At 43.3% G+C, this 18,905-nt stretch overlaps 1 protein-coding gene across 5 annotated transcripts in view; it reads left to right on the top strand.

Moving 5' to 3' along the window:
• IKZF2 (IKAROS family zinc finger 2) overlaps positions 1–18,905 on the top strand; it is a 109,265-nt gene that overhangs the window by 51,704 nt on the left and 38,656 nt on the right. For 4 of the 5 annotated variants that reach the window (XM_021537213.3, XM_077785192.1, XM_021537215.3 and 1 more), the window contains one exon: positions 10,133–10,399. In XM_021537213.3, coding sequence (XP_021392888.1) covers positions 10,133–10,399 — 267 coding nt within the window. The remainder of the gene's footprint in view (positions 1–10,132; positions 10,400–18,905) is intronic. The other variant, XM_077785193.1, reaches the window with a different exon arrangement.

The raw sequence follows: 18,905 nt of genomic DNA, 5'->3' as shown, positions 1-18,905 counted from the left end.
TGAGTGGTGCTCAAAGGCACTGACAGCACCTTTCCATGTGCTTGGGGATGGCCTGAGCTCCTCAGCAGCCTGAGCTGTTCTGCCTCAGCCACCAGTCCTGCATTCCCTGCTCTGTCTGAGCACTACAGTCTGTGGGAAATCTGCTCAGGACTCCTGGGTGCTCTGTTGAAAATGGGGGGGGTGGGTGCTTTTTGTGCTTCAGTGGGCAATAGGAGAAAATGTCTGTTTGTGTCCCTGTTCTTGTTTTAATCTAACTTGGGGAGTCATTCATTACTCGTTAAAGATGTAAATTTTAGGTGCCTAATTACGTGTTTTACTTGCCAACTCTCTTCCATCCCCTTTCTTCCATGATCCCATTACCCTCTTTCCTTCTCATTCCTTTAAATGTAGATGATGAATAGCAAATCTTCTCATAGAATTCTTCAGGAATCTTTAGTGTAGGGTTTTGCTTTTGTTTGCTTTTCTGGTGACTTGGAGATGGCATGGTGAGAAAAGAAACATGTGAGCTAAACCTGTTGGTTTGAACATTGTGTCAGAAAATATCCATAAATTGCAAGTTACTACACAGATGTATAGATTTAATGAGACTGTGTAATGCCATTTATTTATGCTAAAGAATCTGACACATACGGTACTGAAAAAAGTTAATACTCTAAGAGTTATTTTATATTTTTCCATTGCCATCTGTCACTGCCTACATAATAATGATACAGGTGAAAGCCTAGCACTGCTTTAAAAAAAATCAGAATGAATAGTCATTTAAATGTCTTGCTGCTTTAATAGCTGGTGTGTTTTAAGTTGTGGGAAGGAGGCAGCAGAGATACCCTCCCCCTGTTTTTAGTATATTAAAATTTGAGTTTAAACAGTTTTGGATTATTGAAGTGACTTATGAACATGGAAAATGACTATAAACTCTACTGTCCTTTACATTTGGAAAAGTTAAGGGACTAAACCAGATGCTGCCATCCTTGTAACATACCGTAAGTGCCTCTTGGAGCAGCCCTTTCATGTGCATCTTGAGATGTGGGTAAATTTTTATGCTCTAAGTTCTGCCTTAATGGGCTGAACTCAGTACTGCTGGGATCTCTGAACTGTGAGCAGGTATTTCCAGATCCCTAAATCCTCATCTTCCATCTCAAATAATTAAAAATTAAACCATGTAAGGACATACAATTTATTTCCTTTAGCTGCCTCAGGTAAAAATACATATTTCAAGGCAGCAGCAAGCTGACAGAAGTCAGCATTGACAAAGACACTGGCTTTTAAGAGGTCTCCTTGTATGTTGTGTAGTCATACTGTGGTTAGGCAAAGCTGCTTTCCCTTTTATTTCTTGGAGTCGCGCAGGACTCCAGCCCAGCAGTGGCTGTGAGGCGCACGGGGAGAAGTCCCTGTGCTCGGGCATCTGCAGAGATCCAGGGCTGCACATGGACCTGGGGACCTGCCCATTGCTTTGCAGCAGCCACCTGCCTCCCAGGGTGCAGACAAGGCTTGGGCTCCAACAAAAACAGGTTTTGTTGTTCGTCTGCTTTTTACAATATAGTGACAAAGACAGAAAATATTTTTGTGGCAGGTGCTTATCCTATAATTTTCCATGGGTTGATGAGTTGGGGAGGTGCCTTATTTAGAGGAGGGCATGGCTAGGTCAAGTTGCATTAAGATGATTTAGAGTTTATATAATGAGAAATAAATAAAACTTTTCCTGAAAGCTGTGAATGATGATGTATAACTTGATAATGAAAGCCTTTCACTGATTTAAGATAATGTCTTTAGTGGTAAAAATGCCAGAAAATGGAGCAAGGTCCTGACCCAGAGAAGTGGTTCCACTGGTTTCAAACAATTTCTTCAGGTGTATTTTCAAGTACAGTGTAGATTCCTGATGGAAAGTTCCTTATAAATGAAATAATCATTACTGTTATAATTAAGATCCTTTGTGTATGCTGGAAAGCATTTTAGGAAGTCCTGCACTTTTTAAGAAGCAGAGACAACAATGAGTGAGCCAATAAGGTTTTAGTCTCTTCAAATGGATGTTATCAATCACTTTATTTTTGTTTATAAGGGATGATCCATATATAGCTGTAGTTTGTCAGCATTTTCCATTACAAACTTCTTGTTTTTGTACCATATAGAGGTCTCATCAGCCTTTAGGGGTGAGTGTTGTGTCACTCCTCAGCGAGTGTTTCTTCTGCTCCCTCATCAGAATCTGAATTGGTCTTAAAAAAGTATTCATGGTTTTATGTTTTGAGAGACAGCGTGGTTCATTACAGGACTGAGCCTTTATTTTTCCTCCCCTCTCTGCTTTTCTGTGTGCATCAGAAATAGCTCTACTGAAGTAAAGAAGAGCTGTGGTAGGAGAGGAGACTGGCAGTATTTAACGTACATGGTGCAGGCAGTAAGAGACTTGCTTTCGGTCGGCGAGGGAAAGGCTGTGGGAGACCACCCACAGCACCAAACCTGCCTCCTGCACTGCACAGCCACTGGGACATGGAACTGCACAATGGAGGGGACCCTGGAGAAAAGCACCTCCTGGGCACCACCGCCCCCAGCATCACCTGCCCCTTGGAAACAAGTGGGAAATCATTCACATGAAGGCACAAGTCCCAATGGCTGCAGCATGCAGGAGGAGAGAGCAGGGGAGCACAAGGGCTTGGCAGGTCTTGTGTAAAGACAGAGTTTGCCAGATGACATTTCTCCAAAAAACCATGTCTTGTACAACAGCAAAAGGACAGGAAAAAGAAACATCCTTCTGCCTCTCTCCCCATCAAAACAGAAAAAAAAAAAAAAAAAAGAACAATATGTTGGATATAAAGATATATCCAGCAATTGCTCTTAGTTTGACCTTAGGGAAAAATCTGAGTCCAAGACTATCATCTGAGTTAGCATAAGCATCTGTAGAGGGGGCAGCAGCTAGGAGCAGTCCTGCTGTATTCACTCATCTTGCATAGGGATCAGGTTCTGGCCCTGCAAAAGGGATGGGGGAATGGGAAAGGCAAACTCTCCCTTGCACCTATGGGGAATTGGCAGAAACCTTGTGTTATGTTAAGCACAACATTTGTTGCACTATATTGCTTTGTAAGTACAGGCACAAAGGGAGGGGGAGGCTGGGTCATCAGGAGTACTTTTCCTACCCTGGGATATGAATACATGACTCTGGCTTGTGTAAGTGCCGCTTGCGTAGATGCATTTGTGGGTGAAATTTGGCCTGAGGCCTTTCTGGAGAGGAATCTTGCGACACTGAGCAATCATATATATTCAATTAGGATTTCATACTCTTGCCAGATGGAGGTATGCAGCATGGGTGACTTGTGGTGAGCAAACAGTCATGCCTGAAGGCCGGGCACCTGGGGCAGATTCTGGGCTAGGTACTGCCATGCTTACTTACACCAGGGAACTCCTTACTCAATGTCCCAGCCTTTGGACTTCACCAAGAATCTCACTGAATGTGGCCTTGTGGGAGACTGGAAGGATTGCTGGCTCGAAACATTTCTGGCATGTGTGTCACTGAAACCATCAAAACTGGGCCCTGTGATAAAAAAAAGATCTCAGCCCTTAATGCTGCTCTTGCTGGGATGCTGTTTGCTTAAATCAGAGCCCTTCCAACTTTAACTGTGGTCTTTTCAGCTTCATATTTACATAAGCTTGTATGGCCATTTGAGCTTAAAAGTTATTTCATGCATTTTAGTACTGTAGTCTTCATTCCTTGTGTCTGGCCCTGGAGAGCTGCGTTGGGAGAAGCCACCTGGTGATTTAGAACCATTGCTGCTGAAAGTGTGTGGTGACATCAGGGGTGCTGCTCCACGTGAGCCAAAGCTGGTTGTTGTGATGGCACAGTGTGCCTGGTCAGGAGCCTGATCCAGCTGAAAAGGGTTGATTTTCCTCAGGAACACTGGTTTTCAACCAGCTTGGTGTAGCACCCAGTTCCATGATCATTGGTGCCAATGTAAAAGATGGAAGGGGTGGGGATTGAGGGAGGATGGCAACCACAGTTTGTGTCAGCTAAAACCTGACTGAAGCTTGGCTTAGCTATGCAACAGCATCCTAATTTAAACTAAACTTGGGTGTAACAGACCTGTTAGTCTACACTTACTGCACATACCACCTCCAGAAGATATGAAATAAGTCTTCTGTTGCATTTAGTGAGAGTTTAAATTGACTTCAGAGGTAGCAGGCTTAAACTGAGATTCTTCAATGTGAAAACTAAAAATTTCTAAGGATCCCTAAATAAGCCGATCAGTTCTCACTGAATTTCTGGCGCATTAAGCACCTCCTTGTGGGCTTGAAGAATCCCGTTTGTGGCATGCAGAAAAGGACTCAGCACAAAGTTTCTAAAACATTTCTTTCTCTTTTTTATTAGTTGTGAACTGTTTGGTTTGATTGAACTGTTGTGAATGAACATAACCCTGCAGAACCTGAACAGAACTCATGACAAGATGGTATCACCATCTACCATTGCCCTGGTTCAGTGGCCAAAAGCTAAAGTCTTTAGAGCTTTCAATAAAGAAATTTGACATCCAGCATTGGGAACGTCTGTGATCTTGCATTTTGGTACTTGAGTCAAGAAAAGAGTTAGGTAATTTCCCTGTTTTGCAGGTGACATTCACCCTCATTTGTTCCATCCAGAGTCAGCTTTACTTCTCTCTAAGCCTCCAGAAAGCTTCAATCTACTGTGAAAGCAAAACTGGCTCCCTTGAAATACATCTTTCTAACTCTTGACTGAAACATCTTCCATTTCAGTGTTGGAAGGACAGCACAGGTGCCATTGAAGAGATGTCTTCCTTTCTCCTGAGCAGCAGATGTGCTGCTGGTGCCTTGAGCAGATCGCACTATGCTTGTTCAGCCTCACAGCTTTGGAGTGATACCTGTTCCTCAGGAGAAGGGGGGACCTGCTTGTTTCTCAGGAACTAAATAGTATTTGCTAAAGCTATTTGTTTTTTAATGTCAACCTGTTAGCTAAGTACTCTGTGGCTATGAGGTGACAACAGAGCCAATTCTGTGCTCTGTTCTGCCGCTGCTTGGCTGGCATTCTCACCACTTGTGTGTGTGCCTTTTTAAAAAGGGGAGACTTGCTGGTGCTCCCTTGTTTACACATTTAATAGCTCACAATTAAACTGAAATGAACTTGAAAAGAGTCATTAACTATGGCCGAATTCTATCAGCAACAAGAAACTCAAAGATTAAGTTTTTTTTTCACCCAAGACTATTTTGTACTATTTCAGGAGGAAAGTGTGTTTGAACATGCATTAAAATCTCACTACACTTCTGGAGTGATGTAAACACCTTCTTTAAGGACCCTTTTTACTACCAGAGTGCTCTTAGATTGAACAAGAGCCAGGGATCATTGTTTCCAACTTCTGGTGTTCCCTGCCTTGAACTTTCAAAATCCATCAAGATAGAAGGGTTCTCCCCCCTCATCCTTTAATTTTCATCTTACAAAACACTCATCAGTTTGCCATGCTGGTTCTTAAAATTAATTGTATTACACTTACCCTTGCTGAGTGCTTTTGATAGTGTAGAAACAGGGAATTTAATAGTATAGGGACACACCAACTCCATGCCTTGTGATGTGTAAGAATTGGGTTCAAAACCTGTTAGAAACTGGGTCATTTTCTATTTGTCTGTAGCTGCCAATTAGCAATGTCATTAATCCACTGCCTAGGAGAAGTGCATGCTTAAAATAGACAGTGTCACTGGCCACTGACAGGATGATACGCACAAGGCTGTACTGTAGCTGCCTGTCATTGTGCTGCTGTAGGTAAGGCTCAGCCTTGTTTTCCAGAGGAAAGTAATGATTTCATAATTTCTTTGCATCTGGGTGTAAAGACAGATGCATCATCTGGACTTTGAATGCTGTTTTTTGTTGTGTTCTGGACAGGGAACCTGAAGCAGACCCTGGGATTGCTGGTGCCCCACCTGGCACCCACTCTCTGGCCACTTTGATTAGGGAACACATTGTGTCTGTGAATGTCCTTCGCCCACGGAGCCATCCAAGGCTCCTCGGGGGTGGCAGATTTGAATTTTGCCTCCTCAAGGATGAATATCTGAGGCTGGGCCAAATCTTTGTTTTCTGCTGGTGAGAGAAAGGGTGATGGGGGAAGAGGTGTGGGAGGCCTTGAGAGGTCTGGCTTGACTTGCTGCTGCTCTGGGTGCAGCAGGAAGGGGCTGGTGGTGCATGGCTGCTGCCAGGAAAGGCCAACCTCCAACTGGAGACCACAAACCCTCAGTGGCAGTGGCCAGCCTGGCTTTCCCAAGGCCACAGATAAAATAAGCATTGACCTAGGACAGCAGACAGTGGAGGAGGGTGTACAGTCCTGCTGCCTTCTCCCTGGTGTGTTGGATAGGAGGAATTTTGTTTCTTAGTGGGAACTGTGCTCTTGTTGCTTGCTTAAGATGTCCAGTGCTTTAATTTAAGCTCCACCTGAGGATCAAATCTCTCAGAAAGACAGAAGGGTTTTTTTCCCCCCATTTCACTTTTGAGGGAAAAACATTCCATGACAGAGGATGAAATACCAGGAATGTTTTTTTAGGTGAACCTTCCAACTTCTGGTTTGTAGCCACAATAATTTGTGGGTGAAGGAAATATTTTTATACTGAAAATTTCCCAGGAAACTGTTTAACAGGGAATTGGAGTTTAATTGGCACTTATGAGACATTAGCAATAATTGTATTCAATTTGGCCACTCAGCATAAAGTGTGATTCGGTATCAGCTGATTTATGTGCTGAACAAAAAGGGAAAAAAAAAGCCCCCAACCAACCCAAAAAAGTAAATAAAAATGAAAAAGAAAGCAAATTAAATGTGTGGACTGGCAAATATATGCCATTAGCTTTGTATTCCTAGGCAGAAGTCATATGTGGTGCTTGTCATATGTTTTTCCCCACAAGGTGTTTTGCCGGACTGGAAGAAGTAGAAGGAGCATATATTAGCTGGAGGGAAATGGTTTGGCTTCAAGTTCATGCTTTTGCAGTGAGCTGGCTTAGTTTTATCCCTGCTATCTCTTTTGCTGTCATTATCATGCATGTGAACAAAAAATGCAAGGGAACATATTTGATGTGGGGTCTTGTGTATGATGCAGGATAGCAATCAACATCCCTTGAACATTTTTTTTTTCCCTTTGCAGCAGAGTTCATTGTGCTCCCTCAGTGCTGTAGGTGAAAACAAAGGCAGTGGCACTACTAAATGATTGCAGCTTCCGAGGCTGGCTGAGAACAGAGAACACAAACTATATGCAATTTAAGTGCCTGTTTGTTTGCAAGCTGCCACACAGCCTAATATATACACACGAGTGATGTAAGGCAGAAGAGGTGACCTGATTAGCAAAACCTTTGCAATGAGCCAAGGAGATCCCTGCTCCCCTCCTTGGAGACCTGGTCCCAGCTGGAGGAAACCTTCCAGCAGCTACCAGAGGGTTTCTGAAATGGCAGTGCCAGTGCTCTGTGTGCATGAAGGTGAGGGAAGCAGGAAGAGCAAACAGCCTGCACAGCTCATGGAATAGCTGGGATGTTTTGAAGGATGTAGCTTGAATTCCTTGGGCTCTGTGAGCTCGGTGTGCATGGGGAGGCTGCGCTCCAGCAAACGGCTCGCACCGCTTGGTTGTGCTGCTTATCCTGTTACGTGAAAGCATCATTCAGCAGAAAGAAGTGCTAGGGGAAGGAAGAAAAAGTAAGTGGTCTTCCCATTTGTAAGCTCTCCCAGCCTTGTTCTCATGTCTGCTGAGCAGGCACAGCTCCACAGCTGTGAATGTGATGATCAGCACTAATTGCACTCGTGTTTATTAATCCAAATCAGAGAAACAGATGAAATTTTATATAGGTAAGAAGACACGTTTGATCTGAGACTTTCTCTTGTGAGTACATGCACAGTTAGGATGTGGCTTTTGGATATTTTGTGCAGTACTGTGCCAGGACAGCATGCAGGCTCGTGGCAGCAACCTGGGATTTTAGATGAGGAGCCCAGGGCACTATTTCTGGCTCTGCTGTAGCTACTTGTGTGGCCGAGTGTATTAAATCCTGCTCCTAAAGCCAGCGAACCGTTTCTTTGGGCTTCATTCTTAGACTTGCTGAATGCCCCGAAAGGCTGCTATTATTAGAGGGAACTGCCATTCCTTTGCTCTGAAAGTGGGCTGTCCATAAATCACCAGTGTGTGTTTTCCATGGGGAGGTGGGTCTGGGACCTCAGCTCTCTCCCTGACAGCCCATGGAGCTGCTAGAGCTCTGCTCTTCCTCCTTTCTGCTCAGCCCCTCCACAAGGGTAGATTCTCCCGGTCAGAATGCTGTTGGCTGTGCCACTTGGGCTTGGCACCAGGACAGTATGGTTTCCCATGGCTTCTCTTGCTGCCCTGGTGGGGCCAGTCCCCTCCTGCTGCCCCATGCAAACTGCCTCCTCTTGACCTGTTTCTACCCCAGTGCACTGCCTGGGGCCACATCCGAGATGACCTCTCAGTTTGGGCTATTTTTTACTCTTTTAAGAACAATAAATGCATCTCTGTGGCAGCAAAGACATTAATTCCCTTCTGTAAGTGATGCACTCAAATGTTTTGTAGTTACAGACCATTTAGATGGCAGTGCTTGTGCTGATACTGGTCTGCTGTGATCTGATGCAGCAATGTCCTTGCTCTGGATGGGCCTTGCCATAATACTACTTTTTTGTCATTTCTTAGCTCCCATTAGTGCCTTGATAAGTGGTGGAAGATGTTTCAACAGTTTTATGATTAAAAAGAAACATCTTACCATTGCTTGGTCTCTGGTTCCTTTACTCTGTTCATTATGCTTTCCTTGGTAGTAAAGCAGTGATTTAGAATTGCAGTGTCAACATCAGTCTCTGAGCCCTGTGTTTTCTGGGAAGGGGAAGAAGGGAAGATGAAGTAGGAACTCTAAATAGTAGAGTTTTTTCTTCTGACATTTCCAGGCCAGCTGTTTGAAACTGTGATTCCTCAGAGTGTTTACTTAAAATTCTGTCATTGGGTTCATGTATGGGGACCCCTGGGCAGTTGCCAAGGAGTACATGTGGCCAGAGTTTGGTGATGCTGGGCCAGGCCCAGGGCGCTGATTTGTGCTCCAGGTCCGCTGCAGTCACGGCACTCGTGCCAATGGCCTTAATACAGAGGTCAAAGACTGCTTAGATATGAAGGCTGAATCACCTCCTTGTTAAACCCCTCAGCAGGATCAAGGCTTAGGGAAGCAGACACGTGGGCTTGCCTTCTGGCTGACACTGTGGATGGAGGCTCTGACTCTGGGACAGGCCCTTCCGCAGGTTTGACCAACTCTTGAGGCGTTAAATTGAGGGCATTTGATGATTAAAACACCCCTGCACTGACACCCCTTTGTGAAAACCAGTACATTTGTTTCCTTTAAATACTTACTGATCCCACAAGCTCTCAGTGGTTAGAGGAGGTTTATCCTGTCACCTGAGGATCTCAGAAATCAGTAGTGAGCCTGCCAGTCTCACCAGGCAGATGTGAAAGTTCTTCAACTGCACGTATTTCTCTTGCAAATATAAATAATCCAGCAATGTAGACTTTGCTGCAGCCCTGTTTGCCTTGGCAGTGTCCCATTGACATGAATCAGAAGGTGGGAGCAAAAAAGCACTGGAAGCTCATCCTGAGACTCCCCTCCATCAGGGAACCTGTCTGTGCAGGCAGGGTGATTGGAAGATTACTGGCACAGCCCACAAGCCTGGTTTCACTAGATCTTTGCATTTGGAGCAGTCCTGCTTTGTTTCCTTGTGCTGTGCCTTTGGGAACCTTGCCTCTCAGGCACTGGGCAGGAGAGGCCTGGAAGGAGCAGCTCTGGCTTTGGCCTTTGCTCCTGTAGCTTTGGCTCTTTGAGAAGAAGGCAATTCTCGTGGTTCAAGTTGAGAAGCAGGAGGTTGGTTCTTAATCCTGCTGCATCTCTGCAACTTTTGGCAGGTGTCTGGGTCACACTGTACCAGAGTTCTTAAGATTTAAAATAGGGATAGAAATTAGGAATTGAAAAAAAAAAACAAAAAAAAAAAAATGAAAGGCTTAAATGAGACTCATGATGGTTTGATCTTCAAGGCTGTGATTTAATATTGATAACGATAAAAAGTTTATCATGGTATTAGTAGTTGGGAATGTGGAAAATACATGGGTTAAACTTTTTTTTTTTTCTTAATTTCAGCAAATTCAGTAAAGCTAGAAATGCAAAGTGATGAGGAATTTGACAGGAAGCCCCTGATTCATGAAGATATTATCAGAGCTCATGATGGAGGAAGCAGCCTGGAAGATCCCTTCATTGGGAGTAACGAGATGGTGGATAACAGAAAGATGCAGGAGCTATCAAGCGAGGGAGGAATCCGGCTTCCGAATGGTAAACTGAAATGTGACGTCTGTGGCATGGTTTGCATTGGGCCCAATGTGCTAATGGTACATAAAAGGAGCCACACTGGTAAGCAGCTGAAAGAAAATCTGTGGCGATGTTGATGTTACCTGACAACTCTTATCTCTTCCCTTTTCATTCTTGGGGTAGCAGGAGGCTGGGGAGGGGGGAAATGGGCTTCATTGGTTTTGTTTTTCTTCCTGTTTTCCACACTCTGGTGCTGCTCTCTTGCTGGCAAGCATGGTGCTTCCTTTACTTTGATTTCCAGCCTTCCATTCTTAAAAACAGTGCAAAAGTCTGGAAATTGCTTTTCTTACTGTTCTTGACTGGAGCAAGATGGTGGGAGTCATTCTCTGGCACGGTGTCGGGTGGGTCGTGTTGTTTGTGCGTGTGCAGTGCAAAGCTTTTGAGCTTTTAAGAGGAGTGTTAGATGTTCTTCCATTGGAGGTGCTCACAGGTGGACAAGACCAGCAGCTTCCTGGGGATCTCTCACTTCTTTTGGAAGTGGCTGGGCCTGGGATGAGCAAACCCTGGAGGGGACACTCATTACCCAGTGATCCTGATGCCAGGGTGGGCTTGCTGCTCACTGTGTGACAGCTCCCTCAGGGGGACCTCAGCTGAACCCCTCTCCTGGCTCCCTCACACCATCTCAATACCATTCTGGAGGAAACTTCCAGTGCTTGGTCTCTCCCAGCACTTGTATTTTTATTACCATTTAGAGTCCCAAACAACAAGCTTGTAGGTTTGAGATCTTAAGAGGCAAAGGGAACTTCTGCAATATGCTGATTGGGCGGGTCTTTGTGGTTTGAAAAATGAGGCCCTGGGCTTAAACTGGGGTATTTCAGGGGACCTGTGGCTAATGTGGTAAAACAGTGTGCCCAGGAAGCTGGTACTCGCTCCTCTGTGCTGCCCACTCCTCAGGTGGGAGCAATAGTCACCTCCTACAGAAGTACAGGTGGTGCCAGAAGATGATGCTCTCTGGTCTTGCAGCAGTCTACCTTTGATTCAAAAAAGCACTTAAGCTTGTGCTTAACTTTTATGAGATTTAAGCACATGTAAGTCACCTGAAGGGCTTCAAGATATGCTTAACTTCGGATACACACTTAAATCTTATTACGGTTAAGCACAGGTTTTTGTGGTGGAGCCTCAGCAGGTGTTTGTTGTTTGAACTTTTTGGATAGTTTGCTTTTTATCTTTGCTGTTATTTAATGGGATGAGAGACTCACACTGGCTGAGATCTGTGAAAATATAAAAAGAAAGGTGGAGTTTTAGAGCAGAGTTAAGAGAGACTGTGTAATCCCTTTGTAAACCTGGTAGTTTGTAGTCCAGTAGTGTGCTCTTGATGGGCAAGAAATCAATAGAATTTCTGTACAGAGAAATAATAAATATATATTACATAGTTAATCTCCTGTATATGAGTTGTATTGATAAAAACTTGACCTAAGTGTGTAATGCAAAGCATGGCAGTATCATTTATGATGCACTCATGATTTTAGACAGGAATTATGAGAGGGGAAAAGCATTAGCTGGAGAATCAAAACCTTGATTAACAATTTGACGTGCTGTTACTAGAAGATGGGAAGAGAAACAAACATGTACCAGACTGAGTCTCCAGTTTTCAACCTCCCAAAAAGTTTTCGCTGGTGCTTGCATGTATCTGAGCATATGTATTGTAGGTGCATCGGAGTCCATGTATTTGAACTCGAGCAGCTAAGCTAGCTGTGCTAAATTTAGATTTAGGTACTTAATTAAACGGCCTGCATTTCTGAGATACTAAATAGCTGGTGCATCTTTTAAATGCAGGCAAGCTGCCTTTTTCATGTTAAAAGAAAGATGTGTAAATTCAAAGTGAAAGAAACAAAATCTCCTCTGCGTGCGGGCAAGAAGGCCGTCTGCGGGTGCATGGGCAGCAATTGCATAACTGGTAGCTTTTTCCTTCGGGCTACTGCTGGTTCCTCAGAGAGCTCTGACTCTTTTCCCATCAGAGCAGAGGAGCTGGGATGTGCTGTTCTATACAGATGATTTCAAGCATATAGAAATGGCATTTTTCTTAATGCACAACTCGGTGCTCTGTTCTCGGTAAACCAGTTGGCAAATTTTACAGAGGATTTTTTTCCCCTCCACTTTGTTTGTTTGTTTTTTAATACATGCTGCTACTTTGCTGTCCACAACAGAAGGAGAAGTTTGCTTGGATTTCCACATCCTGGATTTTGAGGCATATTTTTAACATACTGCTGGTATCTATCTTGTAAAGCACAGTATTTTAAAATATATTGCCACTTCCTCAGCAGCGGGGCGTGATGGGCTGGCCCCAGCTCTGGAATGAGCCCTGACCTGTGGGTAGTCTGGTTTTGCAGCCCGAGGGAGAATGGTGGAGAGAAGGGAGGTTGTCCCTAGTGAGTGGAAACAGATGACATTCTTTATCAGCTAATCCAACCGGCATGTACATCCCTACCTCTCAAAACCAATTTAAGTATGTTTTGGGAGCTGAATCCTGCTTTATTCTCCTCTTTAGCTGCACACAACCAGATCTGGCCAGTTGTTTACATTGGCAAAAACTGAAGTGCTTTTCCCTTCCCCGAAAACCTGTCAGCATTTTATGTAAATCACCCAAAATGCTGTGGTCCATAGCAGAAGCTGTAATTTGTGTGTGTGTGCTGGGATGAGTGCAGCTTTCCTTGCACTGGGGATTGAGTCTTGGCAAGAAGCTGTGCTGTGGGCTCTGGCTGTGCTATGCACAGAGAGGGGCATTTCTCCAGCATTATTCCTTTGTTCCTGAAGAGCAGTTGTCTTCCGTGCCAGATTATGGTAGTTCAGTCAGACAGATACAGGGATGGGGAAAATAATCTGTATCATGGATGAGGCCAGAGTAGGTGAGCTCAGTGTCCCATCTCTGATCCTGGTGTGCAGTCACCCCTTCCTGTGATAGATCAAGCTGGGGATTGTCCATTCATCCCTCAGATGGTGCTCCAAGTGATGCTCTGGTCTGCAGCCCCTCCATCACGGGGCCCATGGCACTGCTGATTGTGCCAAACACAGCATTTCTCTGAAAAACTGACAATTGAGGTGAAGTGGTTTTGTACTCTGCCTGGGCACCAGGAGAAGGCCTTTCTATTTATTTGCAATTGCTGACAGAAAATAAATTAAATGCTTGGTATGGGAATTAAGAGTGATGCAATCTCTGCATTAGTGAGCAGGTTAACCCTCTCCCTCATGTGCCACATCCTTGTGTCAGAAAAATAGCATAAGATGGATTCATTTCTCTCTTTTCCCATACTGTGTTCTTTTGGTCCAAATTTCATGCTCCACAGCCTATTCCTCAAGTTGCAGGATCTCTGTCAGTTTTTTGTTACTGCAGGCGATGGCTTGGTCATAGAATATTGCCATTGGATACTGAGATTTATTCTTAGGGATGGAGAGGGAAGAGGGGCAAGGAGAAGAAGCAAATAATCCAGGTTTTCTATGATCATGAGAAGGAATCTCAGTGATTTCTCACCTCTTTGTTTTCTGCTGTGGGCCTGAATTAAAATTTCCTTGCTCCTGGTTTCTGGTAAAGGAGGAACCATATTCTGCTACAGCTGTCCTGATACTTCTGTGCTCTGCAAGGCCCACATGTTGTTCTCCCTTTTGCTGTCAGTTGTGACCCTTTTTAAATTTTTTTTTCCTCTGCTGTAACATCCAGTCCCTTGTCTAGTTCACATCTAGATTTTTAAATGTTTTTTATTTCTAAGGGAAGGCTGGTATCACAGAATCATGGAATGGTTTGGGTGGGAAGGGACCTTAAAGTTCATCCCATTCCACCCTCTGCCATGGGCAGGGACACCTTACACAAGTCCAGGTTGCTCTAAGCCCCATGCAGCCTGGCCTTGAATGCCTCTGGAGACTGGGCTTCTACAGCTTCTCATCCTCATTGTTTTATGAAGCACAGAGGTTAAATGCTTTTTCTGTGTGGGAGCAGCAGCAGCACATGGCAAAGCACAGCCTGGGCAGAGGCAGTGGGGATCAGCCTTGCCCCACTCTTACCTTGGGCTGCTGGTATGTTGCTTTTAGGCTTTTTTTGGGGTGTTAACTACAGGACAGTCTCAGATCTTTGCTTGGGCTCCACAAGCAGTTTGATACCGTAAGTCAGTGAAATGTGTTGTGTGCCCATGAGGGGATGTTCAGCCTCTGCTTTAGCACCCTTAGTGTTACAACTGAACTTATGAACCCTGGAACTCTGAATGCAATTTAACTTTTTTTTCCCATGCAGAGTTCAAGTTTCTAGGACAGAAGTAATAAATGAGGAAAAACCCAGTTGTGTTGTTCCATAGGCTTAGGCATGTATGCCTAAGCAGCTAACCAGAAGCAAATTTAAACAAATGGTCATATAAACACATTTTGATCAACTCCACTGGACTGCCTCTCTCATTTTGCTGGCAGAAAGGTTGTTTTTTTTTTTTGTTTTGTTTCATTTCTAATTTGTAACCTACTGCAGCCTTCCTGTCCCTAGCAATGTTAATAGATTTGGCACTGAATCAAAAAATGTAGGGCTGAATTTCTCAAAGACCAGTTTTCTACCTAGGTTCTGAAGTGTAACTTTCTGAAAAGTCATCTCTTTTCCTACTTAAGCATAAGAAAGAGAAGCTGAAATTTTGAAATTGCTCTGGGTATAAGGATGTGTTTTACTTACAGTTCTCAATAACCAAAATCTTCTGATAGTTTTGCCAAGTTCAATTACAAGATTTTTCTGTCTTAAGGATGCAGTCATAAATTTGTGCAGAGGACAATTAGAAATCACCCAGGATTTCCCAGGAATTTTTCACAAGAGATTTGTCACTACTGTTTTATAATAAACTGCCCTATCGGGAAGCAGGTTTTTTCCAAAAAAAAAAACCAAAAACAAACCCTACTAAAATCACTGATTTCATGTGATGTGCAGGCCGTTGAATGAATCAGATAGAACAGTAAGGAGGTAATTATGGTCCCTGGAATAACAGAGAAAAGGAGCAAAGTCTGCTGCTTTGTGTCTCACTTAGGTAAATGCAGGTTGAAGCTGACTGCTGTCGCTGTGTTGGGAGCACTGCTGATAATTCCCTTGTGTTCTGGGACAGAGCAGAATCACAGCATTTGCAGCATCTGATGCATTGGGAGAAATGTTTCATTTTAACAAAGTGAATATTAACAAAAAGCCTATTGTGGAAGGGTGAAAATCGGTATTGTTAGTAAGAGCAAATACTTTCTGATGGCAGCATGGGCACAGTAATTTTGTATTAAGAGGCTAGAAAGGAAAAATCCCGTTTGAGAAGTACTTAAGCCGTACTTTGCATATCAAAAGTATCTGCCACACAAAAAAGGTTGAGTTCCCAGATATACATTTAACCAGAGAAGATGTTGAAGCCCCTGTGGACCTAGTTTTTATGTAGCAGGACTGCTGCTCTAGGAATGCCCTGTGTTATTGAGAACCAGTGCCTTAATTTGTGAGTCACTCCCCGTTTGATTTCAAAAAGACAACTGCTACCAGCCAGGGCTAGGAAAATGGAAATCTCCCTGGCTGCCAGGTCTGTGGGCTCCACATCCTCAGACAAATTTCTGTTTTAATACAGAAAATATCCCAGCTTTACAGCGAAAAGATCAGTGTTTTACACTGGTTTGAGATTCAAAGAAGGTTAACTCATACTGAAACTTCTGCACAGCACTTCCGTGCCAAGGCGGGAAAAGAGTGCTGTTGTGCAGGGAAGCTTCCAATTAAGCAGAAGAAGGAGCTGGTTTGCTTTTTGAAACAACATTTGACATCTGTGAAATGTATTAGTAGGAAGTTCATCGGTTCATTTGCCTGGTTTCAGGTTGTATCAGCCTGCCAGCACTCGTAGCTCGTGCAGGAAAGTCTCCATCCAGCTGTCATGTCTGAAAGGTGCTGTGAAAGAAAGGCCCATGTCTAGTTTGTCCTGTCTTCAGGGGGCCACTTCACCATTTGTCCCAGGATTTGTTTACACGAGAGCAGGTTAACCTGTGCACTTCAGATACTTGTAACTCAAGAGCAGTAATATTTCATTGCTTTTGATTCATTATTAGTTTTCCTGGAGGAGGCACAGCAGTAATGGATGCATGTTAAACAGCGAACTGTGAGGTTTCAGCAGTATTTTACTGTAATTTCAAGGTAAATATTGAAATAATACCTTTTAATTAATATTTTATTTAACTATACAATGATAAAACTCTATGGATGATTTATTTATTTATTTATTTAATTCTTCCCTAGCACAAGCCCTTCTTACAAAGCCTTTAGGAAAGATAATACTTGGCAGCTCTGGCTTATCTTGCTTTGTCCATTCCTGAAGTAACTTAGGTAATTAAATTCCCTCTGCTGGAGAGCAAGGGTTTTTAGACATTCCTGGTTTTGTCTGGCTTTAGACTCTAAATCTGGAGTTGAAAAGAAACATCTTTTTTGTTTGGTTGGCTCTCCCTCCCCCTCTTGCCTCTCTGAAAGTCACTGAGTTGGAGGCATTTCTACACTGGTTTAGCTCAATAATAGAGAAGAGGTTTAACACTTAAAGCAGACGAAAAGTTTTTTGTATTTACGTTGCAGTCGCATAGTTTCCAGTGCTGAAAAGCACAAAGCTTGCTTGTGCAAAATCACCTTTCAGCAGAGTTCTTTTTTTATTAAATCAGTGTAAGTACACAGAGTCAAGCAGGAAATACTTAGCTGTAAGTGATGAGGAAGTGCACAGTGCTTAAAATTGTCATTACTGTCTTGGAGTTGTGTGTGCTACCTTTAATAGGTCCATAGTTCTGGTTATGTCTGTGTTGCCATCACCCCCCAAAAACACTTTAAGCACAGTCAGGGACCATCATGTAGAGAAAAGCTGTGTTTAAAGACTTTTTGTGAGTGGATGTTTAGTTTGAAGTATGATTGATTTCAGCTTATGGATGAAACCTCCGAGTTTTCGCAGAAAAGTGAGGGGGGTGAATAAGGATGTCAAGGTTGTTATGTTGTTACTGGGAAGTAATAATTCTGGAGAACAGCTCACAAAACTACCAGGAAAAGGCAGCAGGAGAAGTAATTGGAACACAGTCTTTTTAAGGCATCGCAGTGATAAAAAAGGCTTGTTTGCTAGTATCTGGGGTGGGCATCAGACAGCACAGTTCTTGGAAAACCAAAAGAATCTTCTTGCTATGCAGTCCTTACTTCTCTTTGCACCCTTCTATTGGATAATGGCCTCTCAGATTAGCTGTGCTAAATGTAAAAGCTGCTAATCAATAGCACGAAGGTGTGACCAAAATTGCATCCCTCAAGCCTGCGGCTTAAACAAGGAGCTGGAATCGAGTGATTGGACAAAAGTGTAACAAACACATCAAAGCAGCTATTTACCCAGAATGAAGCCAGTAGGAGAAATGAATTCAGGCTGCCTTTAAATAGATCCAAAGGTTATTTAAGGTAAAGTGTGCTATTGGAGCGGATCTGTCTGCTGCAAGAGAGGAGCAGACTACGGGTGATTTTGTGGTGAGTGTTTTCATGTCGTCTTTGCCATCAAACTGTGGTGCAGTGGCTATTTGAATTCCTGACTGAAAGCTTTCAGCATCTCTAGAACAGACAGTTTTTGGAGGAGTAATACCTGCTCATATGTGGCCTCCAAAATGTCAGAGATAAGTGGGTGATGTGCTGGGTAAAATGCAGTAACTGCATAATTTTAAATACAGCAGGAGTAAAAGGAAAGACTTTAGACTTGGTAAGAAACGTGCAACCTTCTTTCATGTTGTCATCCTGAAACTGAAGCTATCATTCCAGAATACTCAGAAATGTGTCAAAGAAAAGGGTTTTGCCTGTTTTCTCAGACAGCGAAAGCAAAACAGAAAAAAAAAACCAAAAAACAACCCATGTATTTTTCTACTGCAGACTCTTTACAGATCTCTGTTATAGACATTTCGAAATTATAGAAAAGAAGATAATGGCTAATCAGATCATTTAAGTATAGTGTGGGAGTTTGAAAGGGAAACCACAAACTCTTTATCAATTCTAATGAGCTCGTGTTCAGTGTATTGGAAGAAGAGCTTTATGCTGTGATTTTTTTATTATTATTACTCCATAATGTTCTCAGTGAGACTGTAGGAACCTTAGTATCTCCTTGAGTACCTCTGTGGCGGCCTCAGATGTGATTTCCATCTCCCACGTGTGAAATAAAGTTGCAGAGTATGGCATATACGTGGCACACCTTGTGCTGCCCTCCTGGAACCATCGTAGTCCTGGCAGTGATTTGAACCACTAACACAAGAATTGCTTGTGGAAATCTATAAGAGCTCTCTCCCTCCCTCTCCTTCCATTCGAATCTCCAGATGTGTTTTAGACTTCACCCTAGACAGACACATGAACTACTTTGATACAAAGGTAGCATTCATTTTGTCCAGCAAGGGAGTAATTGTTTTAAAGCAATTGTAAAAGGCTTTGAAGAGATGTGAGAGATCACAAAATGTGTTTGTTTTTCACAAGGTCTGTGCTTCAGGCTACTAAATTCAAACTCAGAAGGTCCCAGCAGGATTTGGCCAAGATTCTGTAATAGGTGATACACTGAAAAATGTGGATGAGGTTGCTTACATCTGA

Source organism: Lonchura striata, chromosome 8 (genome assembly GCF_046129695.1).
Source record: "Lonchura striata isolate bLonStr1 chromosome 8, bLonStr1.mat, whole genome shotgun sequence".
Classification (NCBI taxonomy): Eukaryota; Metazoa; Chordata; class Aves; order Passeriformes; family Estrildidae; genus Lonchura; species Lonchura striata.
This window is presented reverse-complemented; position numbering and strand designations above follow the sequence as displayed.